Raw genomic sequence first — 21298 nt, 5'->3', positions numbered from 1 at the left:
CATTATTTAGCAAGATATATCATGTGTTACCACAGCAGAAAAGGAATTTTAGACTCGGAATTGCATATATGGTAAGGGGAAAAGGACATTTGCAGGAAAGGGTTAGGCCTTACGGCAAACTGAACAGACGTATAAGATGACACAAATAGATAAGCCAATAAATGAATCTACGTATGTATTGACGTATAAGAAAAACAACCAATAAAGATGTATCATGTGATTTAGGCTAACGTGGTATTGACCACCAGAAAATGTATAAAATCAGGCCTATAAGCAGAAGTAAGCTGAACAGACATCAGAGGACCCTCAGGCCTGAGGATCACATCTGTTCCATTATATACTGAATGATTTGAAATTGTAAGCTGTTACTGATTTGTTAATAAATGTATACCTATTGAAACCAGTATATAGTGTGTGGAGTCTCCATTACGAGGTAGGCCTAGACAGCGGCCTACTTCATTTTACAGCCCTGTACTAATGGGAAGGTAAACAGGGCATGAGATTTTCTACTATTTTTATACAATGCTAAAGAGAATCTATTAGCCATATAAAATGGAGCAGTACCATATATAACCTTATAGCTAAAGCAACCCAACATAAACAAAACACGAGCCTCCATTGGCAGCCAAATAACTCATAATAGAATAGAGTCGCATGATCATATTTTTTAAGACCATAGATCAGGGGTATCCAAAAGCTCGATCGCGATCGACCAATCAATTCCAAACGCAACGCGAGTCGAACATGGAGCCCATCCCGAGCTCCATGATTGACTCGCATTACTTTTGCATTCTCTCTGTTCCCCGACACCACTACAAGCCAGCAGCGACTATGGAAGTGCCGGGCAAGCCAGCCTCCCCCCCCCCCATGTCAGAATTGACGTCGGGGGGAAGGCTGCTGGTCTGTTGTGGCATCAGGAAACAGGGAAATCTCAGTGGCAATGTTGGCGATGGTTTGGGGGCCTGTTCCCAGACGTCGGCGGTGGCTTGGGGGCCTATTTCCAGACAACAGCTCGGGTGATGGCGGCTTGGGGAGAAAAAAAGGGGAAACAGAAAGACAGGGAGGCAGAACGTGGAGACAGAAAGACTGACAGGGAGACAGAAAGACAGAGAGGAAGAACAGGGAGACAGAAAGAAAGACAGCAGAGAGAAAGAAAGTAAAAATGGGGGCAGGGAGACAGAAAGAATGAAAGGGGGCAGGGAGACAGAAAGAAAGACCGCAGAGAGAAAGAAAGGAAGAAAGTGGGATTGGGAGACAGAAAGGAAGAAAGGGGAGGGGGCAGGGAGAGAAGAAGGAAAAGGGGGAGGGAATGGAGTGTGTCAGGTGGCAGGCAGGGAGAGAGGAAGAAAAAGTTGGACTCATGGAAGGACATAGATGTTGGTTGGGGAATGGAATGAAGTCTGGAGGAGACGAAGCATGCAGGAGACAGAAAGGAGGGAAGAAATATTGCATGCACAGTCAGAAGAAGAAAGTGCAACCAGAGACTCATGAAATCACCAGACAACAAAGGTAGGAAAAATGATTTTATTTTCAATTTAGTGCTCAAAATGTGTCAGTTTTGAGAATTTATATCTGCTGTCTATATTTTGCACTATGGCCCCCTTTTACTAAACCGCAGTAGTGGATTTTAGCACAAAAAGCCTTTGAGTGTCGAGAGCAGCGCAGGGCATTCAGCGCAGCTCCCTGTGCTAAAAGCTGCTATTGCGGTTTAGTAAAAAGGGAGGGAGTATATTTGTTATTTTTGTATAGTTGTTAATGAGGTGACATTGCATATTTTAAAGTCATCTGCCTTGACCTCTTTGAAAAAAAAACCCAAATATAAATGATAATTAACATTTTCTGTGCGTACAGTGTGCTTTGTGTTTTTTAAAATTTTATTGTTGTTAGATCATTTTGACTTGGTCATTTTAAAAGTAGCTCGCAAGCCAAAAAAGTGTGGGCACCCCTGCCATAGATCATTCTAACCACTGTATTCTGAATCAGTATGAATCTAACCATGTCTTTCTTGGGACTTGTTAAATATACAATATTACAATAATCCAAAAGACTCATGCACTAACAAAGTTGTTCATTGTTTCATGGCTTTTTCCAGCATATTCCGAATGTTTTCACTAAATCTGAGCATTCTTAAACTACAATACTCATATATGAGGTAGTGAGAAAAAGGCCTTCTTTTAGTCTACTTAGGCCATTAGCAGATTTGTTCTCTGTGTCCTTAAATTTCTCAGTATCATTTTGTTGATAAGCAGCTGGCCCTTTGTTCCACGAGAATCTCAACAGCTGCCCTTTTGTTTAAGAGGGCACAAATAATTCTCAGACATATGATTTGATATTGCTTTGAATAAAATTCTGGTTTGTATATTGAGCATTATTATTGTTATCATCCACAATTTACAAATAATCTTTCACAGCCAAAGCTGTCTGATTTTCCTCTTCATGATCTAAGCCCTACTCAATGGCTTCAGAATCATGAAGGTAGTGCTTGATAATATAAGAGATGCCCAACTGTGCTACTGTCTGTTATTGGACTATTGTAATCTATTCTAATTTTAGACAGTTCAAGTTTCTTCTGAGTTTTTATGGTATTTTACCTAGTGCCCCAACGATATAGCAGACAAATTATTAACTGAAATAATAGAAAATCCAGTGCTTAGCGTTTGAGAGAAAATTTGCTATACACTTCTCCCTCCGTATTCGTGGTTTCGATTATTCATGGGTTTAGCTTGCTGGCTCCTCCCCCAAATTACATCAGCTTGCATAGAGAAATCGCTGATTCCAAGGATTTACGGAAAAAAATCGCTGATTCCCCAGCACTTTCTTCACCGTGTTTTGCCTCTCCTTCAGGAACAGGCCAGGTTTCCCGCCATGTTATTCACGGTTTCACCATATTTATGATGGTTTTTAGTAGAAAACAGCAAATAACATATGAAAAAATTATTCACGGTTTTTCTGTATTTGTGGTTCTGTTAAACCCCTAACACAGTGAATACGGAGGGAGAAGTGTACTCAGAAACAAAAGGAAATATTGTATATAAAAATTCACAAGGAAATAAACATCTGTTACTTATCAATAAAGCAGCTAAAAAATTAAATATGAAGTAAAGTGGATTGATTACAGGGAAGGATTTGACTATCTTCCTTATAGCTGGATCATGAAAAACACAGACATTTTTTTTACATCAGTAAAAATGTGCTCAAGAATTTCTGGAAACAATAATGAAACTATAGAAAACAAAGTTTAATGTTCAATTGGAATGAATTAAGGACTCTTTTTACTAAACCACGGTAGAGCTTCTTATCATGGGCTGGAGAGGTAAATACTTCAATGCTCATTCAATTCCTATGAGTTTCGGAGCATTAAACTCGATGGCCCACGGTAAGAAGCTCTACCATAATTTAGTAAAATCCAGCATAATTGAGGTTAGAATAAAAAGGGAATGTTTATTAAGGTACTTATATATCACCCTTTGCAATACCATCATGGTGGTTGTTGCATTCAGGTACTCTGTGGCCTCCTTTTACGAAACTGCGATAGAAGTTTCTAGTGCGGGGAGCGGTGCTGAATGGCCCGCACTGCTTCCGACGCTCATTGAGTTCCTATCAGCGTCGGGAGCAGTGTTGGCCATTCAGCACTGCTCTTTGCGCTAGAAACTGCTATTGCAATTTTGTAAAAGAAGAGGTAAGTATTTTCCCCTATCTGTCCTGGAAGGTTCACATTTACCTATAGTACCTGCAACAGAGGATTCATGCTGTTTTACTAAACCATGGAAGAGCTTCTTACTGCAGGCCAGCAAGGTAAATGCTCCTTTTCTTTAGCATCTACCTAGCCTCCCTAGGAGATCACTTGCCTGAATATACTCACTACAATTACGCTGATGACACTACTATTGTCCTTCCTGTTACCTGCCTTACACCGACCGAGATACAAAGAACAGACTCAATTTTGTCCACCATAGAAGAATGGATATCACATTCCAAGTTAAAACTAAACACTGAGAAAACTAAATTCTTTCTAGCCATCACCACCAAATTCACGGACTCCCTAATTCTGAAAGGCACCACCTTTTCCTTCTCCCTCTCAATTAGAATTCTGGGGATTCATCTCAACAGACAGCTAACTATGAAAACCCTAGTGGACCAAGTCATATGCAAAGGCTTTAACATTCTCTGGAAACTATGATCCATAAGAAAATTCTTTGATCCATTTCATCTACTAGTCCAAGCTCTAGTCCTAAGCCTTTTGGATTACTGCAACTTTGCTTACCTATCAGGACAATGCCAACATTTCCAGAGACTAAGTATCATCCAAAACATTGCAGTGAGGCTAATCTTTAATCTGAATAAATTCAAACTCATAATCCCTTTCTACCAAAAATTACTCTGGCTATTGTTTGAGAGAAGATGCCTCTGCAAAGCATTACATGGACTGCTACTCAATTACCTCACTGCCCAATTTATTTTCACGGGACTCGGCCACTCCACTCGATATCTATCCTTCTTTACCTCAATCAAAGACTGCTCCCAAAAAAGGTTCATTAACAGACTCTTATCATACCAAGCTGCCTCCAGAGATCCAGAATGGTCTAATGGTTAGAATATCATCCTCTTACATGCATTTTAGAAAGCTTCTAAAAATGCATCTTTTCTCTAACCTCCCCTTTTACAAAACAGTAGTACGGGTTTTATCGTCGGCCAAGGCGGTAACAGCTCCAATGTTCATAGGAATTCTATGAGTGTCGGAACTGTTACCACCACGGCCGGTGCTAAAACCCATGCTATGGTTTTGTAAAAGGGGAGGTTAGAGAAAAGATGTATTTTTAGAAGCTATGGTTTTGTATAAAGGAGGGGATAAATTATTGTAATTCCTTCCTAAGATATACACAGATGCATGACAGATCAAAAAGTTTCTTCACTTTTATTTTTTAAACACTATTTATTAAATATCTCAAAAGCAAATTATATCACTTTTCCACATAACCACCTTGATTTGCAATTTATTTTCCCCAGCATCCTATTAACTTCTTAATGCCATTAGAAAAGAATGCTTTTGGTTGAGTGCGAAAATATGAAAGTATGGGAACTTTTTGAAGAATCCTCATATCTCTGCGCTGAATTTTTTAATGCCTAAGTTATGTTGTAGTTCACTGACATTGTTCAGTACATCTCTTTTGTAAACTACATAGAACCAAAAGGCTTTAGCAATATGCAGTATAAATAAAAATGTATGTTATGCTATGTTATTTACCTTGCTGGCACGTGATAAGAAGTTCTTTCATAGAGTAGTAAAAGGAGCCCTAAGTGACTTGCCCAAGGTCACAGAGAGCAACACAATGATTTAACCTATAACCTCAGGCAGCAGTTCTAACCACTATGCCACTTCTCCTTCACTTTTATTGTTCAATTTGGAAATGTTTCCATTCATAATGCAGTTAAATATGGAAAATCCTGGCTAAAATGATAAAAAAAAATAAATAATATATATATATATATATTCTACTTTTTTACATGGACAATATGAAATTATAGCTAAATCAAAATCTGAACTGGAATCATTACTAAATACTATTCAGATATTTATGGAAAAGGGGAAAGTTTTTCAAACTATGTTAGGGCAATAACCCACATTATTTGCCCCTTAACATGACTTAAAGGGCAATAACAGCAGTAAATAATTAATCACATGGTATACTGTATAGTAATGAGATACAAAAAATGCAAATGCATGTAAAGCAATTCATTACTATGTAAATAACATATTGCACTTGCTTTCCTTATATGGAATCATATCCTCCTCTCTCCTCCTCCCCCTTACTAATAATACTGCAAGACTTCTGAATTGGGTCACCAGGGACATTTTGGATCTGGGCACTGGCAAGAACATGAGTGGGCATCATCACTGACCACTAGAAAAAAGTCCCAGGAGGGCATTCAAAGAGTGGAGGATAGGATTAGAGGGGTTGTGCTTTCTAGGGGGTTGATGGAGGGCAACTTATACCTGAGCCCTTCCACTGGGGGGGGGGGAGTAGTTAGATTACTTTGGAGTGGGGTCTTGTGGAAGTAAATGGATTTAAGGAACATTTGGTTTGGGAAACTCTATCCCAATAATGATTTTGACTGGTGCTGACCTCATGCAATTTGGCCTAGGAGAATTCAGCTGCAACTTGGTGGTTCAATATTCCTGGGCTGGTGAACTAACATTGCATGTGAAGTGGCTTCTAGGCAACCTTAATCTTTTAACATGGAAGTCAGCAACCTGTGGTACAGAGATACAACTATTTTCTGTTTCTCACAAGAAACAGGACGTAATTGTTCTGAACCTTTAACAAGCACAAGGTACTAACATCTAAAGACAGTCAAGGATAAGCAAAGTAATGGCTGCAGAAAGACAAGTCTTACAGGGAAAGCCTAAATGTATTTGACACTCTATTCAAACCTTCATCAACCCCCATCATCATCATCATCAGCCCCCTAGAGTGTTCAGCCCCATCATCATCATCATCATCAGCCCCCTAGAGCAGTGGTTCCCAACCCTGTCCTGGAGGAACACCAGGCCAATTGGGTTTTCAGGCTAGCCCTAATGAATATGCATGAAGCAAATTTGCATGCTTATCACTTCCATCATATGCAAATCTCTCTCATGCATATTCATTAGGGCTAGCCTGAAAACCCGATTGGCCTGGTGGTCCTCCAGGACAGGGTTGGGAATCACTGCCCTAGAGTGTTCAGGAGTCAGGACCTCTCTCCTTTCCTACCTCCCTTCTCCCTTTGTCTCTAATATCTCTTCTCTTTCCCTCAAGCTCTTAAGCATCTCTTTTTCCCCTATTTCCTTCACCTCACATGGTTTCTAGAATATCTATCTCCATCCCCACCTCCTCTATGGTATCCAGTATCTCTGTCCTTTTTTTCTTTTCTCCTTCCCTCCAACTCTCTCCTCTTTTTTTCTTTTCTCCTTCCCTCCAACTCCCCCCTCGTGAGGTGTTCAGCATCTTACTTCCCTTATGTGTGAAATGTAATAATCTATGGTATTATAAATACTTTGTAATTTGATTACCTACCACACTTTCTAGCAATTTGACATGTAATGGAATTGAATCTACAGGTATAAAATTCTTCACAACATTCATTGGAGTCAGAATTATTTTAATGTAATGTAATTTAATTTAATTTAATTTAATTTCCATATGTATATCCCACTTAACCACAAAGTTTCAGCTTAACAAGAAATCATAATATGCTTTAAACAGATTTTTGAGTAGGAATAGTGGACAAACATCTGCTAAGCATTGTAATCCTATATAATGAAAGGCTAGCCGCGCATGCGCACTTCTATTTGCGTGCTTCCGAAATCAGTAGGTCTGTGGCCGCAGGAGTGCGCATGTGCGCTAATACGTCACCATCCACCGATTGCCTCCTCAAGCCGGGACTGCAGCTAGCCGCCGATCTCCATTTCTCCAGCGGGGGAGGAGAGGGATCGTGGCCGCTCAGCGCCCCCACCGAGGAGCCCAGCAACTTTCCGCTGTCCGGGACCCGAGTCCTTTGCCGCCCCCCCTTCCCTTCCCTTCACTGGCGATATAAGCAGCGTGTGCAGCAGTCTTCACACGCTGCTTCGGGCCCTTCTACTGCCCTGATTTGCTCTGCCGCATCTCTGATGATGTCATCAGGGACGTGCCAAAGTAAATCAGGGCAGTAGAAGGACCCGAAGCAGCGTGTGTAGACTGCTGCACACGCTGCTTGAATCGCCATGTGTAGTCGGGCCCGCGGGAAGGGAAGGGGGGGCGGCAAAGGACTTGGGACCGCGTTTGTAATCGGGACCGCGGGAAGGGAAAGGGGGGGTAGATGAAACGCTAATGCTGCTGCACAGGGAACTGGTGTGGGGGGAGGGAAATGGAGGGGGAGGAAGTGCTGCTTTGGACAGACAGACAGAGGGAGGAAGGGAGACAGAAATAAAAGAAGAAAGACACAGGGGCAGGTGCACAGGGAACTGGTGTAGGGGGAGGAAAATGGAGGGGGAAGGAATGCTGCTTCACACAGACAGACAGAGGGAGGAAGGGAGATAGAAAGAAAAGAAGAAAGACACAGGGGCAGGGAGATACACAGAAAGACAGACAGACAAAGGGGGCCAGAGATAGAGACAGACAGAAAGAAAGACAGCGGGAGTCGCGGCAGTAGGGGTGCGGGATGCGGCAGAGGGAACTTTTCCAATGGCTGCAACCGGGCGGCTGTCTGGAACCTCTGATCAGGGGCAGAGCAAGGTTAGTGTATCATAGGGATAAGAAGGAGGAGGGGGGAGAAAAAGGAAGGGACGCCTACTGCTGGACAGGGGGAGAAGGAAAGAGGTGCTGATGGACAGGGGGGTGAAGAAAAAGGAACGGAGGCCTAATGTTGGACAGGGGGAGAAGGAAAGAGGTGCTGCTGAACAGGGGGGAAGTAAAACAAAGGGAGAAGGGTTGCTGCTGCATAAGGAGAGCAGTGAAGGGGTGGTGGTGGACACAGGGGAGGTAAAAGGAAGGGACAATGGACAGGAGGAGCAGGCAAGGGGTGGTGATGGACAGCCAAGGAAAAAGAAAGACAGAAAGAAAGAAAGCGGCTAAGGAGAGAGAGAGAAAGAAATAAAGACACACACACATATATTCTAGCACCCGTTAATGTAACGGGCTATAAGATTAGTTTAGTATATTTGGATAGCAATCATTTTTTTTAAGTTCAATGTTTTTTATTGGTTTTATGAATAAACAGTAATACAAATATTTGCAGAGACTGTAAAAATGTAATGAGCCATAAGAGAGAAAAGGAAAGAGAAAAAGTGCACACTAGATGACAATCAATCTACAATGTGTAAAGTCTAACAGTCAACATAGGGTACAAACCCAGCCGAAATCATGTGTTCTTAAGTATTTTGTCACAGTAATCTAATAGAGGTTGCCATATATTGTCATGCTTAGAAACACTGTCATATTTAATAGCAAAGCTACGTTCATATCTCATAATTAAACAGATGTTATGCCACCATAGAGCATGCGACAAATTATCTGGATTTTTCCAATTAGTGAATATTAGTTTCAACGCAATCATAATTAAACATCTAAGCAATTTAGCTTTTGGACCTGAAATAATCTTTGTTAACCCATATGCACCATAAATCACTATAGCTAGGGTTAATTGTTCTTGAATATCTATTATTTCAGTTATAGTTTTCCAGATACGTAACCAAAAAATATGAACTGGGGGACAATGAAAGATCATATGATCTAATTTACCAATTTCTGATTTGCAGGACCAGCAGCAATTGATCTCGGAATTGGGCATCTTAGAAAGCTTATAGGGAGTCCAGAATGCCCTGTGCATCATAAAAAACATAGATTGAGTGATAGCTGCAGAATGTAGCGTAGTATATATGTCCCTCCATATCTGTGGCCAGTGTTTCCTCGAAAGAGTGACACCAGTATCATTTGACCATGTATCACATAATGCCAAATCATTATTGAATTTGAGATTAATAAGTAATGTGTACCAAGCAGCTACATGACCCTTCTGCTTAAGTTTCATCAAATCATAAAGCTTCCAAATAGAGGGTATGATTTGTTTGAGCGAATTTAAATCATAACCCGCTGCAATAGCATGTCGGATTTGTAACCATCTAAAATAATGTGTAGAAGGTAAGTTATAAGTTTTGCTCAAAGTCTCAAATGGAATCCAAGAACTATCACAATATAAATGTGCAATAAACGCAATTCCAGCTCTTTTCCAGGAGATCCAATTAATTGATTTGTTCTGAATAACTATTTTAGGATTGTTCCAAAGATAAATGTAGGTAGTGTCTTTACATTTTGTTTTCAGCAGTTTGTCCGTCTCTGTAAGTGCCAAGGTTGAAGAAGAAACTGGATTGTTTTGCTTACCAGGGTCAGGGCGTGTGAATGTAGAGTGGAACAGGTCTGTTGAATCAGCTGTTTCCGATTCTAGAATGACCCATGCAGGAAGATCCTCATCTGTAGATTCACGAATCCAATTAGTACATTGTCTCAACATCATGGCTGAATGGTATTCATAGAAACTAGGAAAACGGACACCTCCATCTGATTTGTCCCTTTTTAGCTTCTGAAGACTGATACGCGGAGAAGATTTGTTCCACAAAAACTTAGTGAGTACTGACTCAATCATTTTATAGGAAGACTTGTTGAGATATACTGGTATCATACTCAATGTGTAGTTGATCACAGGTGAAATCATCATCTTGATGGTCTCTAACCTCCCCCACCAAGATAACCGAAGTGGCGACCATTTAGTCGTCATTTTGGATACTACCTCCATTAAATGATCTGTGTTGAGTTGAAGTATTTCTTCTATTGATGGGGCAAATAGAACACCTAAGTATTTTAGTTTTCTTCCAGCCCAACGCAGACCTAACTGTTGAATCTTTGTGAGCGCCTGGGGAGCATTCAATGCCATCACCTCTGTTTTTGTAAGGTTCAGTTTGTAACCTGATATTGAGGAGTAGCAATCAATAATTTGCAGAGCAGGGGAGATAGAATCCACAGAAATGTATAGTAAAACATCGTCTGCATAGGCAGATAGTTTGATTTCTTTTTCACCAATACAGATACCTTTAATGTTAGTATCAGATCTCAAGGCTATAAGTAAAGGCTCCAAAGCCAAATTAAACAGTAGAGGAGAGAGAGGACATCCCTGCCTAGTACCCCTCTCTGGTCTAAACGAAGACGAGAATAGGCCATTAATATAAATCCGTGTGTGAGGAGAGGTATATAATACCCGCAGCATGGCAATAAAATGTGATGAGAAGCCAAACCATTCAAGTATTCGAAATAGATAAGACCATTCAATCCTATCAAAGGCTTTTTCCGCATCCAAACTCATAGCGACCAGTGGTTCCTCTATTTCCTTAGCCTTGAGAATAACATTTAGGAAAGTTCGTGTGTTATCATTTGAAAATCTATTACTCATGAATCCATTTTGATCCGTCGCAATAAGCTTAGGTAACACAAATTGTAATCTGGTAGCCAACAGTTTAGCGTAAATTTTTGCATCAGAGTTAATCATTGAGAGTGGCCTGTAATTAGTAACTTTCAAGGGATCCCTGTTAGGTTTGGGTAAAACAATTATTGTGGCCTCAGTAAAGGTACCAGCAACATCTTTAGTTGTAACCAAGTAGTTGAAGTATTCAATCAAGTGAGGTACTAATTGTTCATGAAAAACTGAGTAAAACTCATTCGTTAAACCATCAGGACCGGGAGTTTTAGATTTCGCCATGGACTTAATTACTTCACACAATTCTGTGGGTGTGACAGGCTCACTCAATTTGGTATTCTCTGAGTCATCCAAGGTGGCATGTGGCAAGTCAGTAAGGAAGCCCTCTAGATTCCCCGAGTGGTCCAGCTCTGATGTATAGAGGTTACTATAATAACTCTGAAAGGTTGACAAGATATCCTTAGGATCTGTTGTTAAACTATCATCATCCAGTCTAAGTGCAGCAATATTCGTTTTATCCCTTCTGCCCTTTAGATAATTGGCTAAACTATGACCGCATTTGTTGTTATCAGTATAATAATTAGCATGTTGTGAATATATTTGAGTGGCCGCCGTCTTGCTCAATATGATATTGTAGGAGAAACGCTTGGCCCTTAAGTGTACCAATTTAGTCATGTTAGAAGGGTCAGCACAATGTTCTCTTTCTAATATTTTAATTTCAATCTCAAGATCCATCAGTTCATGCATCTCCTTCTTCTTTTTTGAAGCGGTATATGATATAACCATGCCTCTTATGTATGCTTTAAAAGCATCCCAAACCATAGGCCATCTGGAATCGCTAGGAGAGTTATTAATGAAGTATTCGTCAATAACTGATTTGATATATAATTGAAAATCTTCCTCTTGCAAGAGAGAATTATTGAGTCTCCATTGACCTGACAATGAGTATTTACCAAATGAGTTAAGTTGGAGCTGAACCAGGGCATGATCTGACACACTAATTTCCTGTATTGTTGATGAACTGATATACTGGACTAAAGATTGACTAATTAAAAAGAAATCCAATCTAGAATATGAGTTGTGTGGTGTTGAATAAAAAGTAAAATCACGATCGTCCAAGTGAGTGATTCTCCAAGCATCCACTAATTTAAACTGAGTAATAATATCTTGAAGTGCAAACCAATTTTTGGATTTTTTATAAGAAATTGAGGACTTTCTGTCTTTCGATGGGTCCTGTATGACATTAAAGTCACCTCCAATAATACAATGTCTATCTCTATTGTCATTTATTAATTCTGCTATGTCATTAAAAAAAGTGGGATCGTCCAAATTGGGACCATAAACATTTAATATCATCAATTTTATACCAGCAACATCTAAGCATACCTGTATCCATCTTCCTTGCGAATCTGTGATATGTGATTGAATGGTAATATCCTGCCTTTTCCTGATGAACATCAGAACACCATTCTTTTTTCCCAAGGCCGGAGAATATAGAACTGGAAAAGCCCAAGCAAGATGGCATTTTTTAGCTTCTGATTCATTTAAATGAGATTCCTGAATACAGACTATATCCGCTTGAAATTTTGAGATGTAGTTGAAGATCTTTTTTTTCTTTATAGGATTATTAAGACCCTTAGCATTAAATGTTAAACAGTGTAAAGGCATAAGTGCAATACAAATTGAATTAGCATGAAAAAATCAGTTTCATATAGGAAAACATACATTTCAATGTGACGAAAAGCATGAAGATTGTCATCTGAAAGGAGAGAAGAAAGAAATACAAAAGAAGCAGTAGAATGGTAACTCATTAAACATGAATGGCAGTTAAACATGGGTTAGTGAGCACGTGGCGAAAGCTCACACAGCCCCAGACACGAAAGAAACATATTGAGAACATTAACAACAAGGCAACCACAGTTATAAAGCAGAACCAATCTAGAACTAATGGTTCAGTTCAGGTCAAACAGCTGCATGTAATGTCATTACACCTGAATTAGTATACTTATCAAGTATTGTCAATAAGACTTGGAGACAATTTTTCAAGGTAGTCAGCAAGCTCATCCGGTCTGGTGAAGTCCTTGGTGCAGTTATTCAATGTTACTCTCATTTTTGCAGGATACATCATTCCAAATTTTGCCCCGAGTTGTTTAAGCTTAGGCCGGTATTCCAATAGTTTTTTCCTCGCTTTCGCAGTTTGCTTGCAGAGATCTGGGACAAATAGCAGGGTATGGCTTTCAAATTTGACAGGAGCCTGTAATCTTGCTTGTTGCATGATTTCAATCACTTGTGTATAACGCAGTAGCTTCACAATCACTGGCCTTGGATATTTGTCTGGGTGAGTAGGCTGCTGAGTAGGAATACGATGAGCTCTTTCTATCTCAAATGCCTGCTTGAAATTCAAAGTCAGCAATTTAGGTAAAGTTTCTTCCAGGAATTGAATCATATTTCTTCCCTCCCGTGCCTCAGGAAGGCCAAGGATACGGAAATTACTCCGTCTGGAGCGGTTACCATAATCTTCCAGATCAGTTTCCAGTTGTGTGATGCGTTTATTCTGACGCTGGATAGTTTTAATGTTTTCAGCATTCACTGCTATTTTTGATTCAGCTGTGTCAAGTCTCGAGTTAAGATCGGCGATTTCGGACTTGAAGGTGGAAATTTCGGCGAGAATCTCGTCTGTCACTGTTTTGTTGTCGGCCATTAGGGAACGGAGCGCACGCAGCTCTTCAAGCAGTGAGGCCGCAGTGACATCGTCGAGCTTGAGCGGCGGTTTAGAGGGAGAAACCGGCTCCAAACTTTTGCGTTTTCCTCCCTTAGTGGTAGCCATACCTTTAATGCAGCTGCCTGTAGATAAATTTTATTAAATCGCTGTGGTTAAACAAGCCGTTTTGATTCTTTCAGTGAACCTCGTGTCAGAGCCGCGCGTTCAGGCAGCCATCACCGACGCGGCACGCTAGCGCCCCCCCCGGATAGCAATCATTTTAACTTTGGGGTCCTTTTATCAAGCCGCGCTAGCAGGGTTAGTGCGTTGGACATTTCATCACACGCTAACCCCTGCGGCCGGCTAAAATCCTAACGCCTCGTCAATGAATGCGTTAGGTACTAGCACGGCAGGCGGTCTAATGCACGGTATTCCGCGCATTAAACTGCTACCACGCCTTGATAAAAAGACCCCTTTGTTTCTGTGACTGGAAAAAAATATCCTTCCAAAACCTATCTGCTGGACTTTTTATCTGTAAAAGGTGCACCACCTCTTTGGAACCTATGCTATTTGCAGCACTTCCCCTGTTAATATCATGTTATATACTAACACATTATGTAGACACCATTTTACATGCCCAGGCAATAGCAAGGCAATCTCGCACTATCTGCTTAGTCACTTATTAAGATGTGTGCCCTGTGTGGTAAATCCAGACAAGGTACAGGGCATATTCCTTTCATTAACCACATAAGTTTTGCATTTACCACACTTTAATAAAAGAGCCCCTAAAAGACAAATCAAATTTGAAATGTTATAAATTCCTTAAAAATAAATAACAGTCCACAATATCTTATTATGTATTATTCAAGTTTCCAAATTAGAAGTAGAATAGAGTACACAGCAATGTGATTGGATGTTTTAATTTGTTTAGAAGTTCCCACGGTTCTGTTGGATTTTTAAAAAATAGTTTTTAGAGCTGACTACTTTTTCACAGTTTTTATAGTCATTCTTTTGGGTGAAACATATTGCCATGTAGGATATTAGCTTCCTGAGCTTCTGAATGATAAATAAGAACAGAAGAACATATGAACTGCCGCTGCTGGGTCAGACCACTGGTCCATCCTGCCCAGAAGTCCGCTCACACGGCGGCCCTCTGGTCAAAGACCAGCATCCTTACCGAGACCAGCCTGGTGGTTAAAATTAAAGAAAAAGCGTTGGGTTTTTTAAGTGATCATTTTGTATGGAGATTCAGTGGTGATGGTAATAGGATTTTTACACTTATGCATACTGAACTTCTGATAGTCCAGTGATATAGAAAAAAATATCTACAGTAGGAATGTATAGGGATTGTGGATTTTGACATACTTTAAGAAAAAAAAAAGAAGGCATTTTACTACTTATTTTTGGTTTGACTTTTATAAAATAAGAATGCGTGAATAAATATTTGAAATATTTTTATAGGCACCCTTTTATAAAATTACTTTCCATATGTATAAAGACCTATTGACTTATTATGACAAAATTTATCTTAGTCAATATGATTTTATATTTAGTTGGAAAGTATATAGGTATTGCTTAATAACATGATTGTTCAATACCCTGAATGGCAGCTGCAATAAAATATATTATAAATGTGTTAAATAAGAGGACCTTCTACTAAAGCTGTGGAGAGGCATAAACAAAAAATACATCTAAGTTCATTTTGGGCCTAAGTCACTAGTCACCCAAAGTTGGACATGTCCAAAGTCCATTCTCAAAAAATACGTCCAAAATATATTTTTTTTAATCGTGAATTGTCTATTGCACATCCAGCTGTTTGATCTTCCAGACCGCTAAGCCGTCTATCTTTATACCCCATTCTTATCCAAAAATTTGTTCAAGTCAAAAATGCCTAGAACAAGACCTTTTGGACATGGGAGGGGCCAGCAAAGTAATGGACCGGCCACCCAGACATGGCAACAGAGTAGTGTGGCACCATACAGGGCACTGCTGCAAACTTCACAAAAAGTGTGCCACATAAACATCTCACCACAACTCCCTTATAGGTCATGGTGAGCCCCCCAAAACACCCCCAAAACCTACTAGACACCCCAATAGCCTTTATGGCTACAAGTACCACCCATATGGCAGTACAATAGCGTTTTGGATGGTTTTGGTGGGTGCACATGAATGCAGTGGTTAGAACATCAGCAGCTGGCACATAAAAGCCTAGTAGTGCTGCACAGAGGTGTCTCAAGTAATCTGGGGGATAGGCTAGTGAACCCTGTCCCATAAGCCACTCTATCCACTGCATTCATGGTGGAAAATGTGAGCCCCAATCCTACTGTACTGTCATACAGTGTAGGTGACACCTGTAACCATAAGGGCTATTGGGGTGGAAAACAGATGGATATAGTAGGTTTTGGGGGGCTCACCATGACCTATTAGGGAGTTGTGGTGAGATGTTTATGTGGCACCCTTTTTGTGATGTTCACAGCCGTGCCCTGTAAGGTAACCTACTACTCTGTTACCATGTCTGGATGGCCAGTCCATCACTTTGCTGACCCCTCCCCAGTCTAAAAGGTCTTGTTCTATGCGTTTTGAACTTGGACAATTTTTGGGATGAGAATGCGGTATAAAGATAGACAACTTAGAGGTCTGGATGATCAAACGGCTAGACATAGAAGTAGACAATTCTCTGAAAAAAAATATATTTCGGATGTGTTTGAGAATGGATTTTAGAGACTGTCAACGTTGGACGACTAGCGCCTTAGGCCCAAAACGGACGTAGACTTTTTAAAAATTATTATTATTATTATGCCCCTCCACAGCTTTAGTAAAAGGGTCCCAAAATGAGGTTCAGTTCTATGGAGTTGTTATAGAAAGTAAATTCAACAAATTGCAAGTCTTCAGTTTAATATATGGATTACAATTTTTAGGGTCCTTTTACCACACTGTGATAAAAAGTGGTGTTAGTGCATCATTATGAGTATAATCCCTGCACGAGTGTGCTAAGGCCATTTTTACCAGTTGAGCAAAATGGGTGGGTTTTTTTTTTTTTTTCTATTTTTCTTATTAATGCCCACACTCTTAATTTTCCCATTAGCCCATTATGTAGGCAGCAAGTGCTCATGAGATAAACAGTATATTACAATGTAGGTTTGCTAACTGATTAGTGCAGAACATGCCTACTCTCCACCCCAGACATGCCCTTAGGGCATGGGCAGCACACACACACACATGCAAAATTACTGCAGGACTCCTGAGCTGCCCCACAATAAGCCCTTTATTGCTCTAATAAACCCCATGGATAACCATGGGAAACTATCCCCATGCCTTTCTTTAAGGAGAGAGGGAAGAATCAGAGTATGAATGGGCACAGCCACTGACCCTCAAGCCTTACATTGAAGAATGCTTGTGTAGAAGGACTGAGGTTGAGATAGACACTAAAGAATGACATGGGATGGTTTTCCATGGTTATCCACAGGGACGGGGATGGTGGCAAATTCTGTCACTGTGTCATTCTCTAATAAGCACTCCACAGCTTAATAAAAGGACCTTTAAGAGGTCCCAAGAAATGACTTCAATAATAATGAATGACTTAAAAAAAACCCCCAAAAAACAATAACATGTATGTATTGCTGATTTTTTTGTTTGTTTGTTTGTTTTCTAGGAACATATTGTGATGTATTGTCTGCTGAGGGTAAAAAAAAAAACTTTAGCTGACCATGTCTTGTGATTTGAAAGTGGAATTATAGACTGAACAAATTCCATCTATTTACTGTGTTTTTTTTTTTTTTTAATTTCCACTGGATGCCCATAGAAACAAAACCAGCATCATGATCTACTCTCACTGGCTGCCCATTTTGCTGGAACTGGTCCAGCAATGGTCTTTCCTCCTCAGCGTAGAGAGCCCAAAGCAACACAGTATGGACCAGAAGCTTCAGAACCCTCGGAGAGTGAAGCGAAGCTGGATGTGGAATCAGTTTTTTGTCTTGGAAGAACAGACACTGACAGAACCTTTGTCAGTTGGACAGGTAAAACTTGCCCTATTTCTTTTATTTTTTTTTTTCTTCAACAGATAAAACAGTGGTCTTTTCTGATGAGAACTGCAAATGTCAAATTGAAGAGTTCATAATAATTAATTCTAGGCTTAAGTTAAAAAAGGGAAACAAACTAAAGTGGATTGAAGTATCACTTATCAACATCTGGAAGCTCTACTGCTGCTTTATTTGACTCTGCAGTAAATCAGCTCTACCAAGCCTAGTGATGTTTACCAATAGTATTTAGCATGATTTTCTCTCATCCTTAAATAGCAACTGATTCACCCCTCATTAATTTTTAATGAAGCAGATTACTGCCAAATCCTTTCTTTTCTTTCTTTTTTTGGGGGGTTGCATTAAAATTCTGCAAGAACCAACATACTTCATTAGATCTGTGCCATTTTATTACAAGGGGCAATTAGCTTTCCCTGCCTCTGAGAAGCAAAATCATGGATTTTAAGACAATTTTCTTAATGAGACTCAACAACCTCCTGTATGTAGTTTTTTTTTTTTTTTTTTGGGGGGGGGTTAGATGGTAGTAATTGTTATCAGTAGATCCAATGCCCTTTCTTGCTCTGCCCTTTTTGCATGAATAAACTAAAATAAGCACAAGCCCTAATTGACTCACACTAAAATTTAATTGGACTCAAGGGGTGAACTATTCAAAATTCATTAATTGCATTTTCATGGTCCTTACTAAATAACCAGTTGCAGCATTCTTGACTCAAAAATAAGTTGTTCAAATATAAGTATTTCTGGGCTCATATCCAGCTTAATAAAGATAGTTTCACAGATGAAAAAAAAAAAAAAAAGTAGAGAAACCACTACTACTTTCTAATAAAAGTCCAAAAATCAAACATAGATGACAGTTTAATAGTAGATTCAGTTAATTTGATAATACACAATTAGCATTAGCAATTGCCTCAGATATACATATTTGCAAACTGGTTGCAAAATAAAGATATGTCTATCTTAGGCAAACAAAAGAAGCTAAAACTAGTGGACCTTTGCAAGAAAGCAATTCTTGTACAGCTTACAGTCACTAGAGGGATTTGGGAGGGGGGATAGGCTAGGGATTTATCTATTGCAGTGCTACCATGGCAAGTTCTCATTTTAACACAGCACATCTGTGACACTTTCATCTGCCTCCAGAAATTCTTATATGGCAATCTGACCCCTAATTGTGAGGAGACTGTGGCACAGTGGTTAGAGCTATAGCCTCAGCACCCTGAGGTTGTGGGTTTAAACTCCATGCTGCTTCCTGTGACCATGGGCAAGTACTCCACATTAGATAGATTGAGAGCCCACCAGAACAGATAGGGAAAATGCTTGAAGCACCTGTGTGCAAACTGTTTTGAATGTGGTAAAACTACAAAAAGGCGGTATACAAGTCCCAATCCCTTTCCTAATTGTAGTAGTATGAGACTATCATTAGGTAGTCAAAGCCACCATTTTGAACTCATAATTGGAATGGCAAGGCACGGCTCTCCTAAATTCTTACATTATAGGCTATTAGAGGTAACATGTAGCAGTGGAAGCCTTTTGTGAAAGGTTTGTGGGGGTTTTTGACTAAAGAAAATAGATGCTATTGTTACTGGTTGATCACTGGTTGAGCATTGGTGGGTGTTTTTAAAACATGCTGTGGTCGTATCATTAGCATAATGAAGGCTTATTTCTGATTGGTTAATTGTGAGAGCGTTCTTTTGAAAATATGACGCCATTTTGAAGCCAGTTGTAGATTTTTTTTCTCACCGGTTTTGTCTCCTGATGCAGCGGCTTTGTCTGTGGAACAAGGACCTTGTTGAGAATATTTTTCCCTCCAGCGACAATGGATTTTAGAGAATTATGAATGTTTTTTCATCTGGACCTTATACAGATCTTAGAAAAGAATTACCGTATTTTCGCGGATATAACGCGCGCGTTATACGTGATTTTACGTACCGCGCATACCCCTCGCGCGTTATATGCCTGAGCGCGGTATACAAAAGTTTTTAAACATAGTTCCCACCCCGCCCGACGCCCGATTCCCCCCCCCAGCAGGACCGCTCGCACCCCCACCCCGAACGACCGCTCGCACGCGCTCCCACCCGCACCCGCATCCACGATCGGAGCAAGAGGGAGCCCAAGCCCTCTTGCCCGGCCGACTCCCCGACGTCCGATACATCCCCCCCCCGGCAGGACCACTCGCACCCTCACCCCGAAGGACCGCCGACTCCCCAACGACCGCCCCCCCCCAAGAACCTCCGCCCGTCCCCCAGCCGACCCGCGACCCCCCTGGCCGACCCCCACGACACCCCCACCCGCCTTCCCCGTACTTTGTGTAGTTGGGCCAGAAGGGAGCCCAGGCCCTCCTGCCCTCGACGCAAACCCCCCCTCCACCCCAGCCGACCCGCGACCCCCCTGGCCGACCCCCCCACCCCCCTTCCCCGTACCTTTGGAAGTTGGCCGGACAGACGGGAGCCAAACCCGCCTGTCCGGCAGGCAGCCAACGAAGGAATGAGGCCGGATTGGCCCATCCGTCCTAAAGCTCCGCCTACTGGTGGGGCCTAAGGCGCGTGGGCCAATCAGAATAGGCCCTGGAGCCTTAGGTCCCACCTGGGGGCGCGGCCTGAGGCACATGGGCCAAACCCGACCATGTGTCTCAGGCCGCGCCCCCAGGTGGGACCTAAGGCTCCAGGGCCTATTCTGATTGGCCCACGCGCCTTAGGCCCCACCAGTAGGCGGAGCTTTAGGACGGATGGGCCAATCCGGCCTCATTCCTTCGTTGGCTGCCTGCCGGACAGGCGGGTTTGGCTCCCGTCTGTCCGGCCAACTTCCAAAGGTACGGGGAAGGGGGGTGGGGGGGTCGGCCAGGGGGGTCGCGGGTCGGCTGGGGGGGAGGGGGGTTTGCGTCGAGGGCAGGAGGGCCTGGGATCCCTCCTGCCCGTAATGTAGTGCGGGGTGGGGTTAGGGGGTCGCCGTGGCCAGGAGGGTTTGGGCTCCCTTCTGGCCCAACTACACAAAGTACGGGGAAGGCGGGTGGGGGTGTCGTGGGGGTCGGCCAGGGGGGTCGCGGGTCGGCTGGGGGACGGGCGGAGGTTCTTGGGGGGGGGCGGTCGTTGGGGGGAGGGGTTTGCGTCGAGGGCAGGAGGGCCTGGGATCCCTCCTGCCCGTAATGTAGTGCGGGGTGGGGTTAGGGGGTCGCCGTGGCCAGGAGGATTTGGGCTCCTTCCTGGCCCAATATTGTCGGGGAGTCGGCGGTCCTTCGGGGTGGGGGTGCGAGTGGTCCTGCCGAGGGGGGAGAAGAATCGGACGTCGAGGGGGGGCATCAGGCTTTCAGGATGGGGACAGGACTTCAAGGGGGACAGGCAGATCTTCAAGGGGGACAGGCACGGAGAGGCGGGGAAGTGCACCGAAAGTCAGGGCGGGTGAACGGTGAGTCGGGGCAACCAGAGGAGAGTCGGGGCAGTGCACCGAAAGTCAGGGTGAGTCGGGGCAACCAGAGGAGAGTCGGGGAGGGCGAAAGGAGAGTCGGGGTGGCCAGAGGAGAGTCGGGGAGAGCGAAAGGAGAGTCGGGGTGGCCAGAGGAGAGTCGGGGAGGGCGAAAGGAGAG

The 21298-nt window shown here is 42.1% G+C and overlaps 1 protein-coding gene across 2 annotated transcripts in view; it reads left to right on the top strand.

Annotated features, from left to right (window-relative positions):
* LOC117355521 (cadherin-19-like) overlaps positions 1-21298 on the top strand; it is a 277325-nt gene that overhangs the window by 69146 nt on the left and 186881 nt on the right. For both annotated transcript variants that reach the window (XM_033934214.1, XM_033934215.1), the window contains one exon: positions 17487-17700. In XM_033934214.1, the coding sequence (XP_033790105.1) occupies positions 17503-17700 (198 nt within the window). In that variant the 5' untranslated portion in view covers positions 17487-17502. The remainder of the gene's footprint in view (positions 1-17486; positions 17701-21298) is intronic.

This window comes from Geotrypetes seraphini, chromosome 2, assembly GCF_902459505.1.
Source record: "Geotrypetes seraphini chromosome 2, aGeoSer1.1, whole genome shotgun sequence".
Taxonomy (NCBI): Eukaryota; Metazoa; Chordata; class Amphibia; order Gymnophiona; family Dermophiidae; genus Geotrypetes; species Geotrypetes seraphini.
The sequence above is the reverse complement of the archived record's forward strand: the minus strand, read 5'-3'. Positions and strand labels throughout refer to the sequence as shown.